We start from the raw sequence: 25,022 nt of genomic DNA on the forward strand, positions 1-25,022 counted from the left end.
TCCTTGACGCCTTCCTGTGATATACATGTATGGATATGGGAGTTAACCACAGCACATTTGGAGTGGAGTTCTGCTTAATTCACAGTTCGGTAGGTGTTTACATACTGTAGGAAACCATTGTATGAAGTACATAAGACCTCAGCCGTTTTTCATGAACATGTATGAAGTGAGGTAGTCGGGGCTGTCGTCCCGTGTTCTGACCTTTGAAGGGCTTCCCGTAATTCTGAGCTTCTCCGCTTATCAATTATTTCCATCTCTCTCAGTTTCTGCAAATGAAACAAACAACAAGCTAAAACTGATCTAGAAAGCCAAGATAAAGATAGCAACATAAAGCAAGACCTAAAACATATACGTGTGTCATATTAGGAAATAAGATTGTACCTGTGAAATCTCTGTATTAATAATATTGGAGTACTGCTTCCCCCGGCCCAGTGCTTCCATCTCTTCTAGAAAGTCCCATCGCTCTTGGATTTCTGCAACCACTGAAAAACAGTCATCAGATTACAAGAGAACTACTCAATTCAGGAGCCTTAAAGGGATCCTGTCATGATGAGCAGTGATAAATAGATCTGTGGAAAAAGTGTCAGTATATTTTGGATTTTGTTCATTTTAATCGCTGCATTTTAGGTGTAGTAGTCATGTGTGGGCCCTTTTCTCCATGTTGGACAGTTATCTCTGTATGCACACTTTGATAGTCAATAAGTAGGACCGCCTACTGGACTCCCAAGCATACAGTTTAGGTTTACATGAAAGAAATACAACCGAGGCTAGGGCCCCACGTTACGGAAATGCAGCTTGTTTTGTTGCAGATTTTGTTGCGGTTTTTTGAGCCAAAGCCAAGAATGGCTACAAAAGGAATAGGCAATATATTGGAAGTTCTTATATTTCTACCTTCTGCTCAATCCACTCCCTACTTTGGCTCAAAAAACTGCAGCAAAATCTGCCACAAAATAAGCTGTGCTTCCGCAACGTGGGGCCTCAGCCTTAGGCTCTATTCAAATCACGTTTTTCACATCCGTTTAATGGATCAAAAAACTGACACAAATGGATGGCCAACTGTAGACATCAATGTACAAAAAAAAAACAAAAAAAAACTGGTCCATTGCTGTTTGCATTTTTTGTTTTTAAATATACCACACTTTTGTGTCCATCCAAAAAAAAAAACAGTCGGCAACAGATCCATTTTTAATTTTTTTTTTAACTTTTATTTATTTTTTTCCACTACATTGTTGGAGGGAGTGTTTGGTGACCATCTTTGTGTTATACTTCATTACCCTATCTAACTTCCTTTTTATTATAAAACAGGCTGTACCATTCTCCTTAGCAACCCTCTAGCTGAGCTGTTACTAGGGAAAGTTGTTACACAGCTGAAACGTTTACCAGGGAGGGAGGGAGGGGTGAGTGGTCACTTCAAATGGCTGTATCTCCAGTCTTATACCACTTAGAATAATGGTTCTGGTATCAGAAGACAGCTGAGATATTGAAATACTAGCTGTAAAAAAATGTGTTATCACAAGTTTAAAAACACAGTTGCAAATGTGATTTAATATGCAATTCATGTAGCTTATAAAATCACATACCTGACTGTGTTAACTAGTGATATCTCATTATTTTACAGCTAGTACATAATATGTAATAATCTCATGTTTCATCTCTACAGCCTACATGGAGTACAGTATGGATGAGTCTCCTGGCAAAGCTTGGTTAGAGCATATATTACAATGAGGTCCACCACAACCCCCGACACAATAGGATATACTGTATATACTGTATATTATAGATAGATAGATATATATATTGTTTTTTAACTAAATGAAATGGAAGTTACACTAATAACATTGATGTCTATGTAAATGGATGGCCGTCTGCTTGCATGTATTTGTGTCCATTTTTTGCATCCATAAACAACATGATCTGACTAGAGCCATAGACTAATTTTTTTTCCCCACACATCTATGTATCAATTTGCTCAGCTACCCCCTGCAATAATAGGCTACCTGCAGATCAGCCACCATGTTTAATATGACAGGTCCTCTGTCAAGTTGTACTTGGTGAAATAAGTACATGTGGTGCCTTCACTTGTTACAATATACCTACAGCAAGGTGTATTCCGGTGTAAATACAAATGTAACAAAGCTAACCCAAACTTCTACAATTGGTTAACCAGCTGCAGCGTGATATCACTGAAGACAACAAAAAACATTAAACATCATTAAAAGGTATTATTTCATTGGTGTTTCTTGTCTTTTGTGATAAGATGTCACGTTGCAGCTGATTAACCGATTACAGAAGTTCAGGATAACTCTGCTACATCTGTACATTCAGGTTAAACGGTCACATTTACTAGGCCGCAACGTATCTGAGAAAGTGGGCATGACTTAGACAGATCTCTCCATCTTATCTCTACAGACTACTTATCAGCATGTAAATGATCCCCCTCTGATACTGCAGTTCCCAATAGGTACAAAATCCTAATATACATGGGGGCAGTGGCTCAGTGGTTAGCACTGCAGCCTTGCAGCGCTGGAGTCCTGGGTTCGAATCCCACCCAGAACAACATCTGCAAGGAGTTTGTATGTTCTCCCCATGTTTGCGTGGATTTCCTCCCATTCTACAAAGACATACTGATAGGAAAAAAAAATGTACATTGTGATGTGATTCCTATATGGGGGACACCATCTACATTAAACATTATACATCACATCACATACATTTGTGACTGTAAACCCCCCATTAACAATTCTTTGTCTAGAACTTACACTCATCAAACCTGTCCCTCTCCTCCTTGTCCTCTTCCCCCATCTGTGGTGCTGGTACTTGTGGTACATCTGGCTCCTCTTTCCCTGTAGCCATAAGGTTTTGCAGTCGGCTTTTCTCTTTGTTAATGTCTCCTGGAGAGTTTAAGAAAAATATTAAATAGTAACAAAAATGTGCAGTGCGATAGATGAGATATTATAAGCAATCGTATAGATTTTGGTCAGAATATGTAAGTTTTGCTATGTAAAGAGAATACGGGGAAGCAAGTGATCACTGACTGAAGACGCACTTCTCCATGACTTCAGTGCTGACTATACCGCTCATGGTCCTGACCAGGTCACATACTAATAAGTGACAGTGTAAGCATACTATATTCATACTCTACTTACTTGTTGCTCGAGGTTGAAACTTTTCCCTCATGTAGGCGTCACCAGCTCGGCACCTCTCTGCAGGACGTAAGCTTGGTCTTGCACCTAGAGTGGAGGTTTTTGGCTGCAATGCAGACACTAGAGGCTTACTCTGGGTATTGCTGGAACTAGGGTGACACTGGATCGGGAGGGCACCACCACCTTTAGTAATAGAATATGTATTTTACATCCCACCTTATTATTCACATACAGATCACTTACTATACTGTACAACTTTACTAACAATGGGGCCCTGGACAGCAAGCTAATGATGCCGCCCCCACACTTGCTGTTTTTAGACTGTTTATTCTTATTTTTAGCCCACATAATACCACAATATAGTCAAGACAGTATTGCCTTATAGTCCTCACTATATAATGGTAAATAATAATATACAACATAAAAGCCTACATAATAATACAACTAAGTTCCCAAAAAACACCATCAGTTGTAACATTGTTGGCTTCAGTTCAGTCGGGGGGTTCCCATCCTCCTTGGCCTTGATATAAAACAGAGACATGTGCTGGCCCCAAAAGCAGACTTCACTTTGCTGGTAATCCCCCCTGGCTCCAGAGATATCTGTCCCATTAATTTTGGCTACTAATATCCTTGCCTTATAGCTCAGCATCATCCCCCTTGACGGTATGCTTCTATAGTTTTGTACTGTTCCCTATAAGGTTAAGGCCCCACATTGCGGAAATAGTGTTTTCTGCTGCAGATTTTTCTGTGTTTTTTTGAGCCAAAGTCAGGAGGGGATTTAACAGAAGGGAAACGTATACGAGCTTGTTTCGTATTTTCTATTCTTTTTCAAGCCACTCCTAACTTTGGCTCAGAGTTTTGCTTCTGGGCAATGAAAAGGGTAATAGACTTAACCACTAATGTTGTCCCTAGTGTTACCCCATCCTGTGTTATTCCCTGCACTGCGAAGCACATATTATATAATAACGGGTATAAAGGACGCACTTTTCAGTTGTTCTCGGATCTGACGCTGTTGGAAGTTTGTCAACTTGGATTCTTGCATCATTACTGAGGAAGAGAGAGACATGTTGGTTTACTTATCAATTCCAGAAGACTTTGGAACCAAATGTGCCAAGCAATATTCAAGACGCCATTCTTCAGTTTCCTCAAGACCATAATAAAATAACAAATGTAAAATTATATGTTTCTAAATGAATGGCGCGTTTACGCCGTGTGAAGGGGCCTTACTACAGACAACTTTAACCGGTTAAGGACCAGGCCCAGAAGTACATTAAGGACCGGGCCTCTTTTTTCAAAACTGACATGTGTCACTTTAAATGGCAATAACTTTGAGACGCTTTAACTTACACAAGTGATTTTGAAATTGTTTTTTCGTAACACATTATACTTCATGTTAGTGGTAAACACTAATCAATATTTTTGTATTTATTTATAAAAAAACTAGCAAATTTGATGGAAATTTGGAAAAAATTGCAATTTTCAAAATGTGAAATTCTCTGCTTTTCAGGCAGATAGTCATACCATCCAAATACATGAATAAATATTATCTCCCATATCTCTGCTTTATATCGGCATCATCTTTTGATCGTCTTTTAATTCATTTTGGATGTTACAAGGCTTACAAGTGTAACAGCAATTTTCCAGATTTACAAGAAAATTCCTCAAACTAATTTTTTAGGGACCACTTCAGTTCTGAAAGGAATTATAAAGGCCTATATAATAGAAACCCCCATAAATCACCCCATTTTCAAAACTACACCCCTCAAATTATTCAAAACAGCATTTGGGATGTTTGTTAACCCTTTAAGCATTTCATAAGAATAAAAATAATATGGAGGTCAAATTTAGACATTTCATTTTTTTTCACTAATACATTCATTTAGACCTAAAATTAACACATTCACAAAGGGTTAAAGGAGAAAATGCATCTCACATTTTGTTATGCAATTTCTCCCGTGCACAGAAATACCCCACATGTGGGTGTAAACTGATTTTTGGGCACACGGCAGTGCACGAAAGGGAAGGAGTGACACTGGGTGTTTGAACAGCATATTTTACTGGAATAATTTTCAGGCACCATGTCACATTTGCAGAGCCCTTAGCGTACCAAAACAATGGAAACCCCCCAAAAGTGACCCCATTTTAGAATCTACACCCCTCACGGAATTCATCAAGGGGTATAGTGAGCATTTAGACCGTACAGTTGTTTCACAGATTTTACTAACATTGGAATGTGTAAAAGAAAAATTACTAAAATGTCACTTTATCCCCAAAGTTTTCATTTTCACAAGGGGTTAAAGGAGTAAAAGCCCCCCAAAGTTTGTTAAACAATTTATCCTGAACACGGCAATACCCCATATGTGGCCATATTCTGCTGTATGGGAACATGGCGGGGCTCAGAATGGAAGGAGCGCTATTTTGCTTTTGGATGGCAGATTTTGCTGGAATAATTTTTAGGTGCCATGTCGCATTAGCAGAGCCCCTAGAGTACCAATACAGTGGAAACCCCCTAAAAGTGACCCCATTTTGGAAACTACACCCCCCACAAAACATATCAAAGGGTAGAGTGAGCATTTTGACCCTACAGCTGTTTCACAGATTTTATTAACATTGGGACATGAAAATGAAAATTTACTTTTTTTCCAACAAACTGTCAATTTAGCCCCAAATTTTTCATTTTCACAAGAGGATAAAGGAAAAAAAGCTCCCTAAAGTTCGTTACACAATTTCTCCTGAACACAGAAATGCCCCATATGTGGTAATAATCTACTGTATGGGAACATGGCGGGGCTCAGAATGGAAAGAGCGCTATTTGGCTTTTGAAGGGCAGATTCTGCTGGAATATTTTTCAGGTGCCATGTCGCATTTGCAGAGCCCCTAGTGTACCAATAAAGTGGAAACCCCCTAAAAGTGACCCCATTTTGGAAACTACACCCCTCATAGAATTTATCTAGGGGTTTGGTGAGCATTTTGGCCTCACAGCTGATTCACAGATTTTATTAACAATGGGACGTAAAAATGAAAAATTACTTTTTTTTCCAATTAATCGTCCATTTAGCGCCATATTTTTAATTTTGCAAGTAGCTGAAGAATTAAAAGCCCCCCAGAGTTTGTTACACAATTTCTTCTTAACAATACCCCATATGTGGCCATAATCTGCTGTATGGGTATACGGTGGGGCTCAGAATGGAAAGAGCGTTATTTGGCTTTTAGAAAGCAGATGTGGCTGGAATAGTTCTCAGGTGCCATGTCGCATTAGCTGAGCCCCTAAAGTATCAATACAATGGAAACCCCCCATTGTGACCCCATTTTAGAAACTACACAGGTGACAGTAAACTGGAATTCACCAAGAAGTGACCCCATTTTGTAGGGACAATTTTAGGGCCTCTGCAAATGTGATGTGGTGTCCAAAAACAAAGAATATAAATCTGCACTCCAAAAGCACATATTGCTCCTTCACATCTGCGCCCTGCTGGGTACCCAAATAGCGGTGTATGCCCACATGTATGACACTGGTGTACCCCGGATAACGGACTTAATGCCATATGTGGGTATAAATGGCTGTTTGGGCACAGCCGGGCACAGAAGGGAAGGAGCGCTATTTTGGTTTTTGGAGCACAGTTTGGTTTTAGGACACCATGCCTCTTTTGCAAAGCCCCTGAATTGCCAATAAAGTGGAATCCGCAGACATGTCACCCCATTTTGGACACTAGCCCACTGATGGGATTTATCAAGTGGCGTAGCGAGCATTTTTAACCCCTGAGTGTTGCATTTATTTAGTTTCCAGAAATGAAATCACAGCTGATAATGAGAAGTTAAAAATGAAAAATTTCCAGAGATTCGCCATTTTAGTGCCCGATATGTTGTGCCCAACTTATGTCAGCAGAGACACTCCAAAAACTGGTAAGCGGGTATCCCGGGCACAACAGCTTTTAGAGCGTTCATCTCTGATACAAGGCGGGCACAACATATTACGCACTGAAATGACGTATTCCTGGAAAAATGGTCATTTTCACCTTTCACAATCAGCTTCGTATTCATTTATGGATAATAAGTTATAGCAACACTTGGGGGTTAAAAATGCTCTCTGTACCCCTGGAGAAATCCTTCAGGGGTGTAGTTTCCAAAATAAGGTCTCATATCAGGGGATTCCACTTTACTGGCGTTTCAGATCTACAAAAGTGTCATGGCATCCAAAAACCAAACCGTCTGTGCTCCAAAAACCCAATAACCCTTCTTCCCTTTTGCGTCCAGCTGTGCCCTAATATCAGTTTATACCCACATATGACATTACGTCCGATATAACGGGTACACCAGTGTCATACATGTGTCATAAACTGCAGTTTGGGCGCACAGCAGGGCGCAGAAGCGAAGGAGCGCGATGCGGCTTTTGGAGTACAGATTTTGATGTTTGGTATCTGGATGCCATGTCATGTTTGTAGAGCCTGTAAGGTACCAGAAAAGTGGATTCCCCAAAGGAGTGACCCCATTTTGAAAACTGCACCCCTCAAAGAATTTATCAGGGGGTGTAGTGAGTATTAGTATCCCAGACGTGACTGCACAGTGGATGGCGAAGAGGGAATATATAAGCTGTGCGGAGAACATTGCAGACACCAAATTCCCTACTATGTCCCAGTAGCTCCTATGATTGGGGGAGTCACTCTGGGGGTCACTTTGGGGGTCACTTCTGGTGTTTTTTCGCTCATAAGCTGTAAATCTGGGGTGTCCCCTGATATTCGCTCGCACAGCTTATACATTCCCTATCTGCCGCAGCCAGTTGTGTTCTAATAATTTGGCGATTTTTGGGGGGTTTTGCCTTGACATTGCTAGATGCTATATTTTCTTTATTTTTCTGGTGACATGGCCATATAAGGGCTTGTTGTTTGCAGGATGAGATGCATTTTGTAATGGCACCATCTTTGGGTGCCTACAACTTACTGATTACATTTTATTAACTCTTTCTTGCTGGATTAAAAAAAAAAAAAAAATCAATCCTGCATTGAGTTTTACATTTTAAATTTTTCGCCATGCAGCGTACAGCATAAGTAACATGTGTCCTTTATTCTGCGGGTCGGTACGGTTACGGCGATACCTCATTTATGTTATTTTTTTTTGCGATACTAATTCTGCAGAACAAAAACACATTTGGGGACATAAATCAGTGATTTTTGCATCGCCATCTTCTGAGAGGCGTAACATTTTTATTTTTCGGTTGACAGTGTTGGTTGAGGGCTTATTTTTTGCGGGAAAATGTGCGCTTTTTATTGGCACTGTTGTGGGGTGAATATGACTTTTTGATCACTTTTTATAGCATATTTTGTAGGATGAGATGGCAAAAAATCATTATTTCCGGCGAGTTTTTTCCGTTTTTTTTTTCCGACGTTCACCGTGTACATTAAATATTATTTCAGTTTTATTGTACAGGTTGTTACGGACGCGGCGGTACCAAATATGCATTGCTTTTTTTAATTTTTAGTGCTTTTTTTTATATAATTCATTTTGTATAGAAAAAAGGGATTTTTGGACTTTAGAACTTTATTACTTTTTTCATACACTTTATTTATTTTTTTTTAACTTTTTTTTAACTTTTTCATGTGTCCCTTTAGGACACTTGAATCAGTTGATGCTTTGATGAAAGCTTCAGCTGATTCTACACAGTAGCAGACAGGACACGAGCAGGACATGAGCCTGCTCGTGTCCTGTAAGCTGCAGAGGAAGTGAGACACATCGCTCACTTCCTCCACCGCCTGGCAGGATCACCAGGTATGTGGGGGCTCCGGTAGTCTGGGGTCACTGGCCAGACCCCAGACTACCTTCTACTGCCATCGGCACCCCCCGATCTCGCCGCGGGGGGTGCCGATCTGGTTAACTTGTCGGCGGATCCCTTTCGATCGCGCCGCGATGTTTGACGGCGCGATCGAAAGGGTTAACACGTCCAGTCGGACTCAGTTCCGACTGGACGTTATGGAGGAAGGGGTTAGGTGTTAGTAACACCTAACCCCTGTCCCCCCCGCACCCCTCCCCCCGCCAGAAAGGTACCTAAAGGCCGGACGTATTTCGGCAATAGTCCGGTCTTTAGGTACCAGCACATGAGGCCGTAAATTTACGTACGGCGGTCCTCATGTGGTTAAGTAGGAGAACACGCCATGTTAAGAAGTAGATATCATCTCTGGCTCTCAGTCATGATTCTGAGAGAGCAAAGAGGAGGGAGGGGATACATCTGTCCATCAGTCTGGGGTCAGACAACGCGGACTGTTTTAACCCTTCTCATACTACAAATTTTAACAATAAGTACTACATAGTGACCATTACCTTTTAGTAGATCTTGAGTCTCTTTGCTATACTGTGGTTGCTTAGAACTGCTCCAAAACCCAGTGCCCATCGGAACTTGTACATTTCCATCCTTCCGAGACATACTGGGACTTCTGAAAGCCATAATGGTAGGTTAGGGCAATATGAATGAATTTTATTTATATAGCGCCAACATATTCCGCAGCGCTATACAATTTGTAGGGTTCAAATACAGACAGAGAGATACATTACAAAGAAAGTCATTTCACACAATGGGACTGAGGGCCCTGCTCGCAAGAGCTTACAATCTATGAGGTAGAGGGGGTGATAAAATAAAGACTAAATTCATCCACTGTTTCATGGAGATTTTCTGGGTAGTTTTGTAAGTAAAACATCTGGCAGCTGTCAATGGGATAAGTCAAGTAAAAAAGTCCCAACTAGAGATGAGCGAACACTGTTTGGATCAGCCGATCCGAACAGTACGCTCCCATAGAAATGAATGGCAGCACCTGTGACGCCGGCCGGACGCCGGCAAAGTCAGCGTCACAGGTGCTTCCATTCATTTGTATGGGAGCGTGCTGTTCAGATTGGCTGATCCGAACAGTGTTCGCTCATCTCTAGTCCCAACCTGTTAACACTCATATAGCTCCGGTTATCCGGTTCACCTTGTGTACCACCACTCACTATCAGCAGCAATGCTATCATTGAGAGGTGAAGAGAGACCAGCAGGGACCACCGGAGAGACAGAGGATTTAGAAGCATTTATCTTAGATTTATTTGTAAAGCACAAAAAGTCATCAAAAGATGGAATTTTTTAGAGCCCAGTTCACAACATTCACTTTATAATGTGAGGAGCAAATTCCATCCAGCTCTTGGTTAAACAATACCTCTGCCAATGGCTTATACTGAGCCGTGCCAGCGTGTCAAGCACCAGGCGAGTGTACGCTCAGGCAAGAAGATCCCTTCAAACATTTGTTGTCCAAGTATGGCGTATTAAGCTTCTCTAGTGCAGGGGTGCCACATGCCAGAAAATGTACCCCTGCCAGCTGCCACCTTGTAGCTGTGTGTGGTACTGCCACATGCACTGGTGTGCCTGAGTAGACAATGGACAGACATGTCATAAAGACTAATAGATCAGAGAAGTTTATAGTCACAGGTCATGGAGGGTCAGGAGCAGAATAAAGGAAAGTAATCTCAAATGTAACCCAGAAGGATTAAGAGGAAAACGCAAGTTAGAGGGGTTTTCTGGCCCCAAATTGAATTTTCATACTGACGACCTATCCACAGGATGGGTTATTAGTATGAAATCTGTCAATGTCTATCACCAAGATCCCTCATCTGTTCTAGCAGCCTTCGGGTGCAGGAAACTGTGTGTGTTGCGCTGCTTATAGTAATAGGAGAGGCTCAGCAGCCCCATCCACTGCATTGTGGTGGTTACGGTGAATTGCAGCGCTACTCCTATTACTTGACTAGGGATGGTGCTACATGCAGCTAATGGCACCAGGAGGGTCCTAGGACAGCAGATCTGTGCAGGGTCCAGGTGTCATTCCCCAACAGAACACCAATCTGTGTGGTTAGGTCATCACTATGAAAATCTGCTCACTGATAGGACTGCCTCCTTGACTTCTCAGCATAGAAACGTCAATGGATAAATGACTGATTCATTTTCCAGGAACCTATAAATATATCTTCTCACCTCCTCCTGCTCTATAACATGATGGCTGCAGATTAGACTGCGTTTTGCATGTGACAGACATGAAGTCAAATGCAATGGACTCCAGACACTATAAGGACCAAGCAATTTCTTCTAGAAGCTGCCGGTTACATATCTTAAATATCTTAGAAAGTCGCAGAATACATACAGCGTGCTAGATCATACAATATATGGCAGGGAACCCAAAGAACAGTCCACAAAAGCACCTCAGATAAGCACATTGTGAGACTTTATATAAGAGTTTAGAGTAATGAAGGAAAAGAGGTGCTTGCAAAGGAAGGGGGCGCAGGTTGGGGCACAATCTAAATATATACCCACAGAAGTCTATGGACAGGTGAGCTGTAAATCCTTACAGGATGGCTAGAAGAGAAGATACATGATTCCATTCATCTGATATACTTGTGTATAGATTCCATTAAACACTTGTCGTAGGCGGATCATAAGACCTGGTGTTTATGAGGTAATTTTGAGAGAATTGGGAGAATTTACTGCCAGAAAACAGACATGGGCTAAGGACCCGCATCAAATCGCTTCCAAACAACAGTGACTTAAAAAGTCTTGAAAATATTTGGCGGACACGCATTGCGCAGAAAACAGAGTTTTCCTCTGCAGATTTTCAGCCTCTATTATACCTATATGGAAAACTCCAGAATTTCCTATATTTGACATGATGAGATTTCGTTGCAGATTTTTTTCTGCAAATATGTGAATGGGATTAGCTAGATTCCTATCCACTGTGCAGGTAATGCAAAACGCAGCGTTTTTTTGCTGCGGCATTTCCACCACGGACAAAACGCTGCATTTTTACAATGCGGGGGGACAGCCACAAATGGGAAAAGTCTGTCACATCTTTGGGCACACAGATCTTTTCTGTTCCACAGTTGGTCTACTTCTCTCCTTCTCACAACTTTTTACAAAACTGGAGCGAGCACAGCAAAGACCAAAACAAGACTGGGATGCCGCGGTCCAACAAATTTGAGAAACTGGCTTAAATTATACAGGAAATTTACGCCAGCTCCTCACTTGCATAGACTTCTATTCCCGTGCATGCAAGTTCACCTGGACTAGGGGGCGTTCACACTTGTGCCTACTGTCCGTCTGTCGTGAATCAGGCGAAATTGCAGAAAACTAGTGCCAGTCCAAAGCCATAAATAGTAGCAACATAACACAAAAGCCCTGTATATTTAAAACCTATCCAGCCACTCCAGCGCCATTGCTCAATCCCTCAATCCTCTGCAGCAGGTATTGAATACTTGGCTGCAGAGTGTCTGCGTTTCCTATGTAACCACTGGCATTGAGAGTATATGTTACATGACCACTGGTGCTGGAGCGGCGCGGACGGTATTTTTCATTTTATAACATTTACTGCTGCTATATTTTTTGTTTTTCCTCTCTCAGACTATCCCTTTAATGCTGATACCAGTTTCTTCTCGTAGGTCGGCAGTGAATCGCTGCTTCATTGGTAAATTCTGGTCATTGTGTAAATTGTGTTTAATAAATTCCAGACTAATTCTTAGGGTAAGTTTACATGGCGGATTTTTTGCCAAGCGACACCATGCAAAATCCATCATGGAAATCTTCCTGATGTCAGTGGAAAGATGTCTTGTATTCATTCACTTTCATGGGAGGTTCGGGCGAAATCCACCTGAAGATCGGGCAGGACACGTGTTTGTTTTTCCCAGCTAGGCGTAAAAATAAGCGTATACCTCCCATTGATGTGATTTTTTCCAACGGATTCCACCATCTGTTATGTAAACTTACTCTTAGGGTGATGGCTGAAATCCCACCCAGGCAATGGCCAGTGGGCACACAATGGTTGCAGCTAAAATGAGGTATTACCCATATCATCTTATATCTATTTGCTACAGTGGGTGATTAAGGTTTTGATGGCTGCGCAGACAGCTGGTAAGAGTGCCAACACCCTTAGAGAAGTGTATACACAGTAACTGCTTCCATCCGAACACTGTCATAGTTGTGCAAATAACTATGTCTAGTCTAGACTGTACCTTTAATAAATCCACACTTTTCCTTGGCAAGGGTATATTCTACAGATGGCTTTTAGTCAGCGCACGGCCAATGCTGCCAACTTGGAGAGAAGGCATCACGCGTCCACTGACTAAACATTCACATTAACTACTTGTGGGCTTGAGCGTTAACAGGCTGAACATGATTTCTTCTGCTGTCATACTGTATAAATAATGTGCCAATCTCTTCCCCAGAGAGGTATACACACGATACAGATCAAATACTGTGCTGAGAGATCTGTCATGGAGAGAACATTGCCTGATTGGACTGGATGTTGTTCTTCAAGACTTCTATAAATTAGAAAAGTGTATATAATCCTTAGTAATATAATGTTGTAGTGTGACACTACAGTATTAAGGGGTCGCGCACACTGTGAGGGTCAGTGCAGCCCTATGTACATGTGTATTGGGGAATTTCAGGTAATGGAGAATGTACAAGTTCTGTATGCAAAGTGTTAATGAAGTGCATCATTGGTGCTAAGTGCGCCTGAATTATTAAGAAGCTCCAGTCTCTTACTAATGCCTCATTCACACTTGCGCCTGCTGTCCGTCCGTCGTGAATACGCCGAAATTGCAGAAAAACAGATTGGTAACGGTTTACAAACGGTCCATTTAAAAACACATTCACTTCAATGGGTGTTCAAAACAATCTGCTTTTTTTGTCCATTTACAGCTTCTCCACCGGGAGTCCGCTTTTTTTTGGATGGATGTAGTCGGACGTGCAGGACTTTGAGAATGAGGTATACAGTCATAATAAACAGCCATGTAGATGATGAGTTAGAGTCAGAGGACGGCAGTTAAGGCCCCGTGCACACGACACGACCGTCTGTTAGTTCAGTCTGCTAACTGGATTTTTCCTAGTGGCCGGCTATAGGCGGCTCCTTATTTGCATGTGGCGACCACTGCGTTGGAATTTATCTCTATATTTAGGTTATTTCTATATTTTTCCTTTTTCTGTAACTCCCTACAGACATGGAAATCAGCTGGAATAAAAGGCTGAAAAAAACACAGGTGTCACCAGGTATCGCGAGGAGAACAGCCATCGATATGCCGTCATCCATTTATCTGAGAAAGTCTGTGATTCTGCAGGTATGTCGTCCATTATGTACAATTGCTGCTGTGAAATCTTCCAGGTGTCTTTAATACTGAGTATAAATATCTCTCACTGTCTTCAGACTGACTCCAAGACACACTGATACATGAGATGTGTCAGGCTGCCTATTGGGTCATCAATGGAGATCACAATGCTTGCCATGGATGGTGCCGGACGTTCTTTTGTGAGACAGCTTCCCTGACTCATCCTGAGCTCCCAACAATTACCCAATACCATGAGTTTGAGATCAACTACCCGGTGGTCTATGAATGCTCAGGCTGCTAACATAGGTAAGATGCCATCTGTTATATCAACCCAGCTTTGTGTCAAAGACATGGAAAGACCAGTGTGATGTTGGATGGATGCTGTTCTTGTATCTTAGGGCTTTTCTATGCTATCTATGTAGGTGCAATGTGTTAGTTACCAACACTGCTTTATTCACTGACGTCTACAGAATTAATTTGGACGTTTGTGCTTTTAGGACTTGTCTTTAATGTAAGCTTTTTCAATCATTCTAGACTTGGACGTTGGAAAGCTTCTCTCAACACTGAGAGGATTGTGTGCGGCCGTTGCTCCAACAAAATGGTTCTCCTAAACTCCACCTAAAAACTTCCATCAGAAACCATGAAAATCCATGGTCAGTCAGAAAAAAGACCCAGCCATGATAGCAGCACATAGAAGTCATCCAGAAGATCTGTGTAAAGTGAAGCTTGATTTTCCACCAGAACAGCATCTTCTTACCAATTTTGGGGCAGGAGGGGGGCTCAGTGGCTAGCACTGTACCCTTGTAGTACTGAGGTTCTGGATACAAATCAACCACTGACATCTTCTGCAAAGAGTTTGTATGTTCCCCCATGCTCGTGTGGGTATGCTCCGGGTACGCCGGTTTCCTCCCACACTATACAAACATATTGATAGCTTAATTGGCCTTAATACAAATGCTTAAAATTGGCCAAAAAAACACTTTTCGTCTGCTACTGAGCAAAAACCACTTGTTCTATACTAAATCGAGTATGCGGATTCCAAATTCGAAGTCAGAATTGTTGTTTCAGGAAATTTTGCTACGGTATGCATAAGTATTACCTAAATGATTGAAGCACTTGGAAAGCATTGAATAATTTAGAACAGAATGAGTTTTACTCCAACAATTTCCTGATCTACATCAAAGTTTTTGTAGTAAACAGTGTATGGAAATGTAATGGAATAGAAAAATTTCAAAAAGTTTTGTTTTTCAGTTTAAAAGTCTTACTTGAGCAGGGCCCAGGACTGTTAAAAGTGCTTCAGGCATTTGCTTTTGTGTTTGTGAACGGTCATATTTTCCCATTGCAAAAACCAGCAGTAGTCCCCCATCATGTTGGGATTCCTGTGGCCTAGATCTATTCTCCATTGTAGAAATATCTTTATGGAACCGCTCTCCGTGTTTGTGACTTGTGCTTCCCAAATTGGGCGGGAAAAAGTCAAGATGGGAATGTAAGAAATGCATTTTCAATGACATTCGGCAGCCAAGTTGTTCTTATGGTGTAAGCCTGTTATCTACTAATTCAGCAGAGTTTTCAGCTCATCTGTTCCCAAGTAAGTTCTGCACTACTAGCACAAATACATCCCAAGCTGTAAGCTCCAGAAGGTTGAGTTTTGTTCTGAATGTGACATCATCGCATTAGTTTGTTGATTTCGGGGCCAATACAAATTCCAGCCTTTTTTTTAGCCTCAGTTTTCGGTGTGTTAAACCTCTCCTTCAAATACTGGAAACCATTTCCGTCACAATCAAGTGCAATTACAACATTATTCATTGAACCAAGTTTATTGTGAAGTGGTGGAAGATAAACTTGTAGTGGATTGACCAGTGACTTTTGTTGTACATTGTACTGACCAACTGTGTGCTAGAATCTGAGACGCCACTGTCTCATTTTGTAATGGTTGTTGTCATCACGACTGATCCATAGGCACAAGAAACACATCTGCTTTGTGTACCCTAACTGTAGGCCAAGCAGCAGCGCTACCACTTCAAGATCAGCAGAAATTGTCCTTTTATGTTATGAGTATTTCATAATTTCCAATTAGCCTCCATTCATCGGGAACATGTGAACCATCTAACGCCATCTTAAGATCATTTACATCAGTACAGAAGCAGACATCGCTTTTCATTGCATAGTATACAGATAACTTGATGTGTCGATGACAAAATTGTGAAGTTTTGGTGGCAGACTGGTCTAGGCACCTCCATTGGAATATTTCCAATATATAATAAATTAATATTATAACTGAATAAGCTTTGCTAGTATGCTGTATATACTTGAGTATACGTCGACCCGAATATAGGCCCCTAATTTTACCACAAAAAAATGGGAAAACTTATTGACTCGAGTATAAGCCAAGGGGGGAAAATGCGTGACATTCTGTTTGTGCTCAGGTCACCTCTGGCCTCATCAATGTCCTATACACAAATGGATTGTGTCCCATTGGTCTTAGCAATCAAATAACATTTGCGTACATATCACTGCTGAGACCAGTAAGTGCTCGCAGTGGTGATCTAAGCACAAACACAGTGTCATCAGGAGATGTCATCTGGGACCAGGAACACCCGGTGCTGGGGCAGGGGAGGGGGTGTTTTGGTTGTCTGTCTGCCCCTTCCCTGAGCCTGAGGACTGTTTTTTTTCCCCACTTGGAATTCAGCCTGGCTGAATATAGGGTATCTGCAGTGTTCCTATTAACCCCTTCCCGACGGAATAGGAGCACTGCAGATACCCTATATTCAGCCAGGCTGTAGTCAGGCTGAATTCCAACTGGGGGAAAAAAAAAACCAGTCTTCAAGCTCAGGGAAGGGGCAGACAGACAACCAAAATGCCACCCCCCCCCCTTCCCCATGAACTATTATTATTCTCAGGGGTCTTTTCAGACCCCGAGTATAATAATCGGAGCCCCAGGGGAGGTGAGGGAACATAATAAACAGTGTTACTCAACTCACTGGGATCCAATGTTAATCCTAGCTGGCTTTGGGCCTATCTGGTAATGCCCGGACGTCATGTGGTCTGGGATATTACCATATAGGCCCAAAGCCTGTGCTAGCAGTACCATACAGGCCCAAAGCCTGTGGTAGCAGTAACAGCCTGTTGCCATACAGGCCCAAAGCCTGTGCTAGCAGTAACAACCTATTACTACTAGCACAGGCTTCGGGCCTATATGGTAATATCTGACGTCTGGGACATTATCATACAGACTCAAAGCCTGCTAGGATTAGCATTAGATCCCGGAGAGGTGAGTAAAATTGTTTATGTTCTCTCACCTCCCCTGGGGCTCCAATTATTAGACTCGGGGGTCTGAAAAGACCCCCGAGTATAATAATAGCGGTAGTGGGATCGCAGCCTGGACTCGAGCTTGCTCACTGCCGACCTCCACGACCTATAGTAGAAAGGGAAGCGGGGGTGGCAGTGAGCAGGCCCGAGGAGGTAGGTAAGGCAGAGAAGACGCTCTGGAAACATTGTGGGGCGGTCCTAGAGACAGCGCTGCCCCACCACTCACCTATTGGCAGCAGCACTGCTCCAGTGGCCGCTCACAGGTGTCTTGCCACAGGTGTCTTGCCGCTTGACTCAAGTATAAGCTGAGGGGAGCTTTTTCAGCACAAAAACTGTGCTGAAAAACTCGGCTTATACTCGAGTATATATGGTAACTTAAAATCTAGACGTGTCAGGCAAATTCGGAGTTCATGTTTGGAATCGGGATGCGCATTTTTGTGTGAATCATGTTTTTCTCTCAGTAGCAAAATCATTGCTGCGCCTGAAGAAAGGGCATGTCGCTTCTTTTTTCCGCGAGTGGAAAAAAAACACTCACGGAAAAAGGGAAAGGGAATGGGGTTTTTTTTAGCTGGATTTTGACGCAGATTCCCTGTCAAAATCTGGCCCAAAAAACCCTGTCTGAACCCAGCTCAAGTGTAGACATAGTCAGCCAAGAGTCAGAGACAGCCAAGTCAGTGCATAACACACTGGATCTCAAGATGATTCCTTATAGGCGGAAGACTTGCACCTGTGAGTGGCACTGCTGCTCTCTTGTGCGGCAATCTGTTGATGTCAGATGTTACTGGCTACTCGGGGCAGGAGAGGGCTCAGTATTTAAGGGCTGTTCCCGTGCATTTTAGGGGACAAGATGGAGAGCTGGCTAGTGGGAAAAGGAGGTCCTCTTGCTCCTGGAAGGATGTTTGGTGGAGACAACAACTCTCAAAGGCAGATGAACTGGGAGAGCCACACAATCTGCTAACATCTAGAAGAGGGAAACCTATGTTTAAGACATCAGATGGTTCAGTGAACTAACTAGTGACTGGGAGCCTGAGATCTGTGGTGTTGGGTGGTGCACGCCTTGTGACAGCGGATGCGCTTCATTTGTAGCTGCAGCCTGCAGGCCTGTTCAAGTTTCACTTCTATACCCCACTGTGAGAGTCATTCTTGTAGATCTGCTGTGTTGTAAGAACTATAGTAGAGAGAAACCCACAGTGTGCGACCAGATGTCTCATGTGTGTCCTTTCTGTGCCAGCAGAACCCCTAGTGACCTGCAAAGGATGGTGTGTCTGAGAGACAGCACATTGACTGCGGTGGGTAGAAGTTGTGCCAGTCACATGAGCGCCATACTGACATCCCGTGCCAAGGGACTCGTGCCCCCAGATTACAGCATGATATAATTTTGTCTGCCTGCAGATTCCATTAGCGGGGATTCACATTAGAGACAGTCAATATGCAGCCACTGGGGCTATAAGCTGTTTTGCCCAGGTCCCACTCCTCTTATCGCCAATAATTAATTTTGCCAGGGCAAGCCAGAGCTGACCAAGTATTACTCCTGCTGCAGCCGTGGCGGAGAACTGTAATGTTACATGGAGGCCATTTGTGTAATACAAGAACAGCTCAAGACCGCAAGAGCTGCTTGAACAGAGTGTCAGTCTGAAATACACCAGATTTATCACAGTGACTGATGCTGGATGATAAATCTGGCGTATCTCAAGACTTGCATCCAGAATTTTATGACACAATTTTTTTTTCTGAGTAGCCACATCCACCTGTCTACTTTTGTGCAATCTACACGTGTCAAGAAGTGCCAAGTTTTACCGCATTTAGCACAGTGTCTAATTGTAACCACAATAGTAAATATGGCCAACTGCTTCAGCCTATGATAAAAAGGGCAAGATTTTTTTTTCTACATACAGTCCTATGAAAAAGTTTGGGCACCCCTATTAATCTTAATCATTTTTAGTTCTAAATATTTTGGTATTTGCAACAGCCATTTCAGTTTGATATATCTAATAACTGATGGACACAGTAATATTTCAGGATTGAAATGAGGTTTATTGTACTAACAGAAAATGTGCAATATGCATTAAACCAAAATTTGACCGGTGCAAAAGTATGGGCACCTCAACAGAAAAGTGACATTAATATTTAGTACATCCTCCTTTTGCAAAGATAACAGCCTCTAGTCGCTTCCTGTAGCTTTTAATCAGTTCCTGGATAAAGGTATTTTGGACAAACAATTCAAGTTCAGTTAAGTTAGATGGTCGCCGAGCATGGACAGCCCGCTTCAAATCATCCCACAGATGTTCAATGATATTCAGGTCTGGGGACTGGGATGGCCATTCCAGAACATTGTAATTGTTCCTCTGCATGAATGCCTGAGGATTTGGAGCGGTGTTTTGGATCATTGTCTTGCTGAAATATCCATCCCCGGCGTAACTTCAACTTTGTCACTGATTCTTGAACATTATTCTCAAGAATCTGCTGATACTGAGTGGAATCCATGCGACCCTCAACTTTAACAAGATTCCCGATGCCGGCATTGGCCACACAGCCCCAAAGCATGATGGAACCTCCACCAAATTTTACAGTGGGTAGCATGTGTTTTTCTTGGAATGCTGTTTCTTTTTGGACGCCATGCATAACGCCTTTTTTTATAACCAAACAACTCAATTTTTGTTTCCAAAATGAAGCTGCCTTGTCCAAATGTGCTTTTTCATACCTCAGGCAACTCTATTTGTGGCGTACGTGCAGAAACGGCTTCTTTCTCATCACTCTCCCATACAGCTTCTATTTGTGCAAAGTGCGCTGTATAGTTGACCGATGCACAGTGACACCATCTGCACCAAGATGATGCTGCAGCTCTTTGGAGGTGGTCTGTGGATTGTCCTTGACTGTTCTCACCATTCTTCTTCTCTGCCTTTCTGATATTTTTCTTGGCCTGCCACTTCTGGGCTTAACAAGAACTGTCCCTGTGGTCTTCCATTTCCTTACTATGTTCCTCACAGTGGAAACTGACAGGTTAAATCTCTGAGACAGCTTTTTGTATCCTTCCGCTGAACAACTATGTTGAACAATCTTTGTTTTCAGATCATTTGAGAGTTGTTTTGAGTAGCCCATGATGCCACTCTTCAGAGGAGATTCAAATAGTAGAACAACTTGCAATTGGCCACCTTAAATACCTTTTCTCATGATTGGATACACCTGGCTATGAAGTTCAAAGCTCACTGAGGTTACAAAACCAATTTTGTGCTTCAGTAAGTCAGTAAAAAGTAGTTAGGAGTATTCAAATCAATAAAATGATAAGGGTGCCCATACTTTTGCACCGGTCAAATTTTGGTTTAATGCATATTGCACATCTTCTGTTAGTACAATAAACCTCATTTCAATCCTGAAATATTACTGTGTCCATCAGTTATTAGATATATCAAACTGAAATGGCTGTTGCAAACACCAAAATATTTAGAACTAAAAATGATTAAGATTAATAGGGGTGCCCAAACTTTTTCATAGGACTGTATGTACGTGTTTCAATGCTACACCCAGTAACCCAGGACCTTATGGCAAAGTCTTCCTACCCTTAAAGGGGTTGTCCAGGATAACCATTTTTTTGCCAGAAAAAGGTAACCCCCCCCCCCTCCCCCCACAACCACCCATAATCACCGGTCTCCAGTGCCCTGGTTTCTCCCACTGCGGTCTGGTCCTGCTGCTTGTTTTGACGGACATCCCTGTGCGGAAGTTACTACAGAGACCAATCAGCTGCCTAAGGAAAGGAACCAGGATGTCACTCCCAAACATCACCTGTGACGTCACTCGCATACATCACCTGTAATGTCACTCGCATACGTCACCTGTGACGTCACTCCCATACATCACCTGTAATGTCACTCGCATACGTCACCTGTGAGGTCACTCGCATACGTCACCTGTGATGTCACTCGCATACGTCACCTGTGATGTCACTCGCATACGTCACCTGTGATGTCACTCGCATACGCCACCTGTGATGTCACTCGCATACGCCACCTGTGATGTCACTCGCATACGTCACCTGTGATGTCACTCGCATACGTCACCTGTCACGTCACTCGCATACATCACCTGTGACGTCACTCGCATACGTCACCTGTGACGTCACTCGCATACGTCACCTGTGACGTCACTCGCATACGTCACCTGTGATGTCACTCGCATACGTCACCTAATAATAATAATAATAATACATTTTATTTATATAGCGCCAACATACTCCGCAGCGCTGTACAATTTATAGGGTTCAGATACAGACATACATAACAAAGAACGTCATTTCACACAATGGGTCTGAGGGCCCTGCTCAAAAGAGCTTACAATCTATGAGGTAGAGAGGGTGACACAAGAGGTAGCAGGGGCGGCATTGCTTATACAGTGTTCAGACAATTTTGTGCATTAGGAATTGTGATAGGCTTGTCTGAAAAGATGCGTCTTTAGTTTGCGTTTGAAACTGTAGAAGTTGGGAGTTAATCTGATTGTCCGGGGTAGAGCATTCCAGAGAAGTGGTGCAGCTCGGGAGAAGTCTTGTATACGAGCATGGGAGGTTCTGATAATAGAGGATGTAAGTGTTAGGTCACTGAGTGAACGGAGAGCACGGGTTGGGTGGTAGACAGAGATGAGGGAAGAAATGTAGGGAGGTGCGGCATTATGGAGAGCCTTGTGGATGAGAGTAATAACTTTATATTTTATTCTATAATGAATGGGCAGCCAATGTAGCGACTGGCACAGACCGGAGGCATCGCTGTAGCGTCTAGCCTGATAGATGAGCCTGGCCGCTGCATTCAGAATAGATTGTAGAGGAGAGAGTTTAGTGAGGGGAAGACCGATTAGTAAGGAATTACAGTAGTCAAGGCGAGAATGAATCAGAGAGACAATAAGTGTCTTTAGTGTATCTCTGGTAAGGAAAGGGCGTATTCTGGAGATGTTTTTGAGGTGGAGGTGACATGAACGTGCGAGTGATTCAATATGAGGGGTGAAGGAAAGGTCTGCGTCAAATATGACCCCAAGGCAGCGGGCATGCTGCCTAGGAGTTATAGTAAGGCCTGAGACTGCAATGGATATGTCAGGGACAGATCTGTTAGATGGTGGAAACAGTAGTAGTTCAGTCTTAGAGAGATTTAGTTTCAGATAGAGCGAGGACATGATATTAGAGACAGCAGAGAGACAGTCACTGGTGTTCTGAATGAGTGCAGGGGTGATGTCACGGGAAGATGTGTATAATTGGGTGTCATCAGCATAAAGATGGTACCTGAAGCCAAATCTGGCGATGGTTTGTCCAATGGGGGCTGTGTAGAGAGAAAAGAGCAGGGGGCCGAGGACCGAGCCCTGAGGAACTCACCTGTCACCTGTGATGTCACTCGCATACGTCACCTGTGATGTCACTCGCATACGTCACCTGTGAGGTCACTCGCATACATCACCTGTGATGTCACTCCCATACGTCACCTGTGACGTCACTCGCATACGTCACCTCTGACGTCACTCCCATACGTCACCTGTGAGGTCACTCGCATACGCCACCTGTGACGTCACTCGCATACGTCACCTGTGACGTCACTCGCATACGTCACCTGTGACGTCACTCCCATACGTCACCTGTGAGGTCACTCGCATACGTCACCTGTGATGTCACTCGCATACGCCACCTGTGATGTCACTCGCATACGTCACCTGTGAGGTCACTCGCATACGTCACCTGAGATGTCACTCGCATACGTCACCTGTGATGTCACTCGCATACGTCACCTGTGATGTCACTCGCATACGCCACCTGTGATGTCACTCGCATACGTCACCTGTGAGGTCACTCGCATACGTCACCTGTGATGTCACTCCCATACGTCACCTGTGAGGTCACTCGCATACGTCACCTGTGATGTCACTCCCATACGTCACCTGTGAGGTCACTCGCATACGTCACCTGTGAGGTCACTCGCATACGTCACCTGTGATGTCACTCCCATACGTCACCTGTGATGTCACTCGCATACGTCACCTGTGATGTCACTCGCATACGCCACCTGTGATGTCACTCGCATACGCCACCTGTGATGTCACTCGCATACGTCACCTGTGATGTCACTCGCATACGTCACCTGTCACGTCACTCGCATACGTCACCTGTGACGTCACTCGCATACGTCACCTGTGATGTCACTCGCATACGTCACCTGTGATGTCACTCGCATACGTCACCTGTGATGTCACTCGCATACGTCACCTGTGATGTCACTGGCATATGTCACCTGTGATGTCACTCGCATACGTCACCTGTGATGTCACTCGCATACGTCACCTGTGATGTCACTCGCATACGTCACCTGTGATGTCACTCGCATACGTCATCTGTGATGTCACTCGCATACGTCATCTGTGATGTCACTCGCATACGTCATCTGTGATGTCACTCGCATACGTCACCTGTGATGTCACTCGCATACGTCACCTGTGATGTCACTCGCATACGTCACCTGTGATGTCACTCGCATACGTCACCTGTGATGTCACTCGCATACGCCACCTGTGATGTCACTCGCATACGTCACCTGTGATGTCACTCGCATACGTCACCTGTAATGTCACTCGCATACGTCACCTGTGATGTCACTCGCATACGCCACCTGTAATGTCACTCGCATACGTCACCTGTGATGTCACTCGCATACGTCACCTGTGATGTCACTCGCATACGTCACCTGTGATGTCACTCGCATACGTCAAATGTGATGTCACTCGCATACGTCACCTGTGATGTCACTCGCATACGTCACCTGTGATGTCACTCGCATACGTCACCTGTGATGTCACTCGCATACGTCACCTGTGATGTCACTGGCATATGTCACCTGTGATGTCACTGGCATACGTCACCTGTGATGTCACTCGCATACGTCACCTGTGACATCCCATGTCCATTACTTAGGCCGCTGATGGCTCTTGGTGGTCATGTGCAGGCAAGAACGACTGTCAAAACAAGCAGCAGGACAGAGCGGGGTGGGAGACCCCGGAGCATTGGGGACAGACAAGTACGGGTTGTTGGGTGTTTTTTAGTTTTTTTCACCTTCCCCGGCTTCCTTGTAAAAAATAAAACCAGTTTCCTTGACAAGTCATTTAGCACACTGCAGCCCACACTCAGGACCTCAGAAGAGAAGGGGCCGTGCACTGAAGATGCGCCACAATTACACCCGGCTACACCAGACAACTGGTGACTATGAGAATCCAATAGAAGAGAGGAGCCCTCACGTAATAATCTCACTATAGCGTTACCGTACATGGACAGACGTCAGTTCACACTACCACACACACATTTTGCTTCCTATTACATCTTACCGTAGCCGATAAGAAACGCGCAGTGTGCACCAGGGATGTTTACTGTTCCCATAGAAACAGGAATAGGGGCGGGGTTAGCAGAGGGAGGTGTTAGTTTGGTAAAAAGGCGTGTCTTTTTGGGAG

The 25,022-nt window shown here is 43.4% G+C and overlaps 1 protein-coding gene across 1 annotated transcript; it reads right to left on the reverse strand.

Moving 5' to 3' along the window:
* C9H22orf23 (chromosome 9 C22orf23 homolog) lies at window positions 1–24,966 on the reverse strand. The gene is made up of 7 exons (XM_075286884.1): window positions 24,900–24,966; window positions 9,456–9,568; window positions 4,128–4,190; window positions 3,147–3,326; window positions 2,760–2,891; window positions 382–482; window positions 1–266 (listed from the first exon to the last, which is right to left on the reverse strand). The coding sequence occupies exons 2-7, from the start codon at window positions 9,556–9,558 to the stop codon at window positions 150–152; spliced, it is 696 nt and encodes a 231-aa protein (XP_075142985.1). The 5' UTR covers window positions 9,559–9,568; window positions 24,900–24,966; the 3' UTR covers window positions 1–149.
* Between the last annotated feature and the right edge of the window lie 56 nt (window positions 24,967–25,022).

The sequence above is a fragment of the Leptodactylus fuscus genome, chromosome 9 (assembly GCF_031893055.1).
Source record: "Leptodactylus fuscus isolate aLepFus1 chromosome 9, aLepFus1.hap2, whole genome shotgun sequence".
Classification (NCBI taxonomy): Eukaryota; Metazoa; Chordata; class Amphibia; order Anura; family Leptodactylidae; genus Leptodactylus; species Leptodactylus fuscus.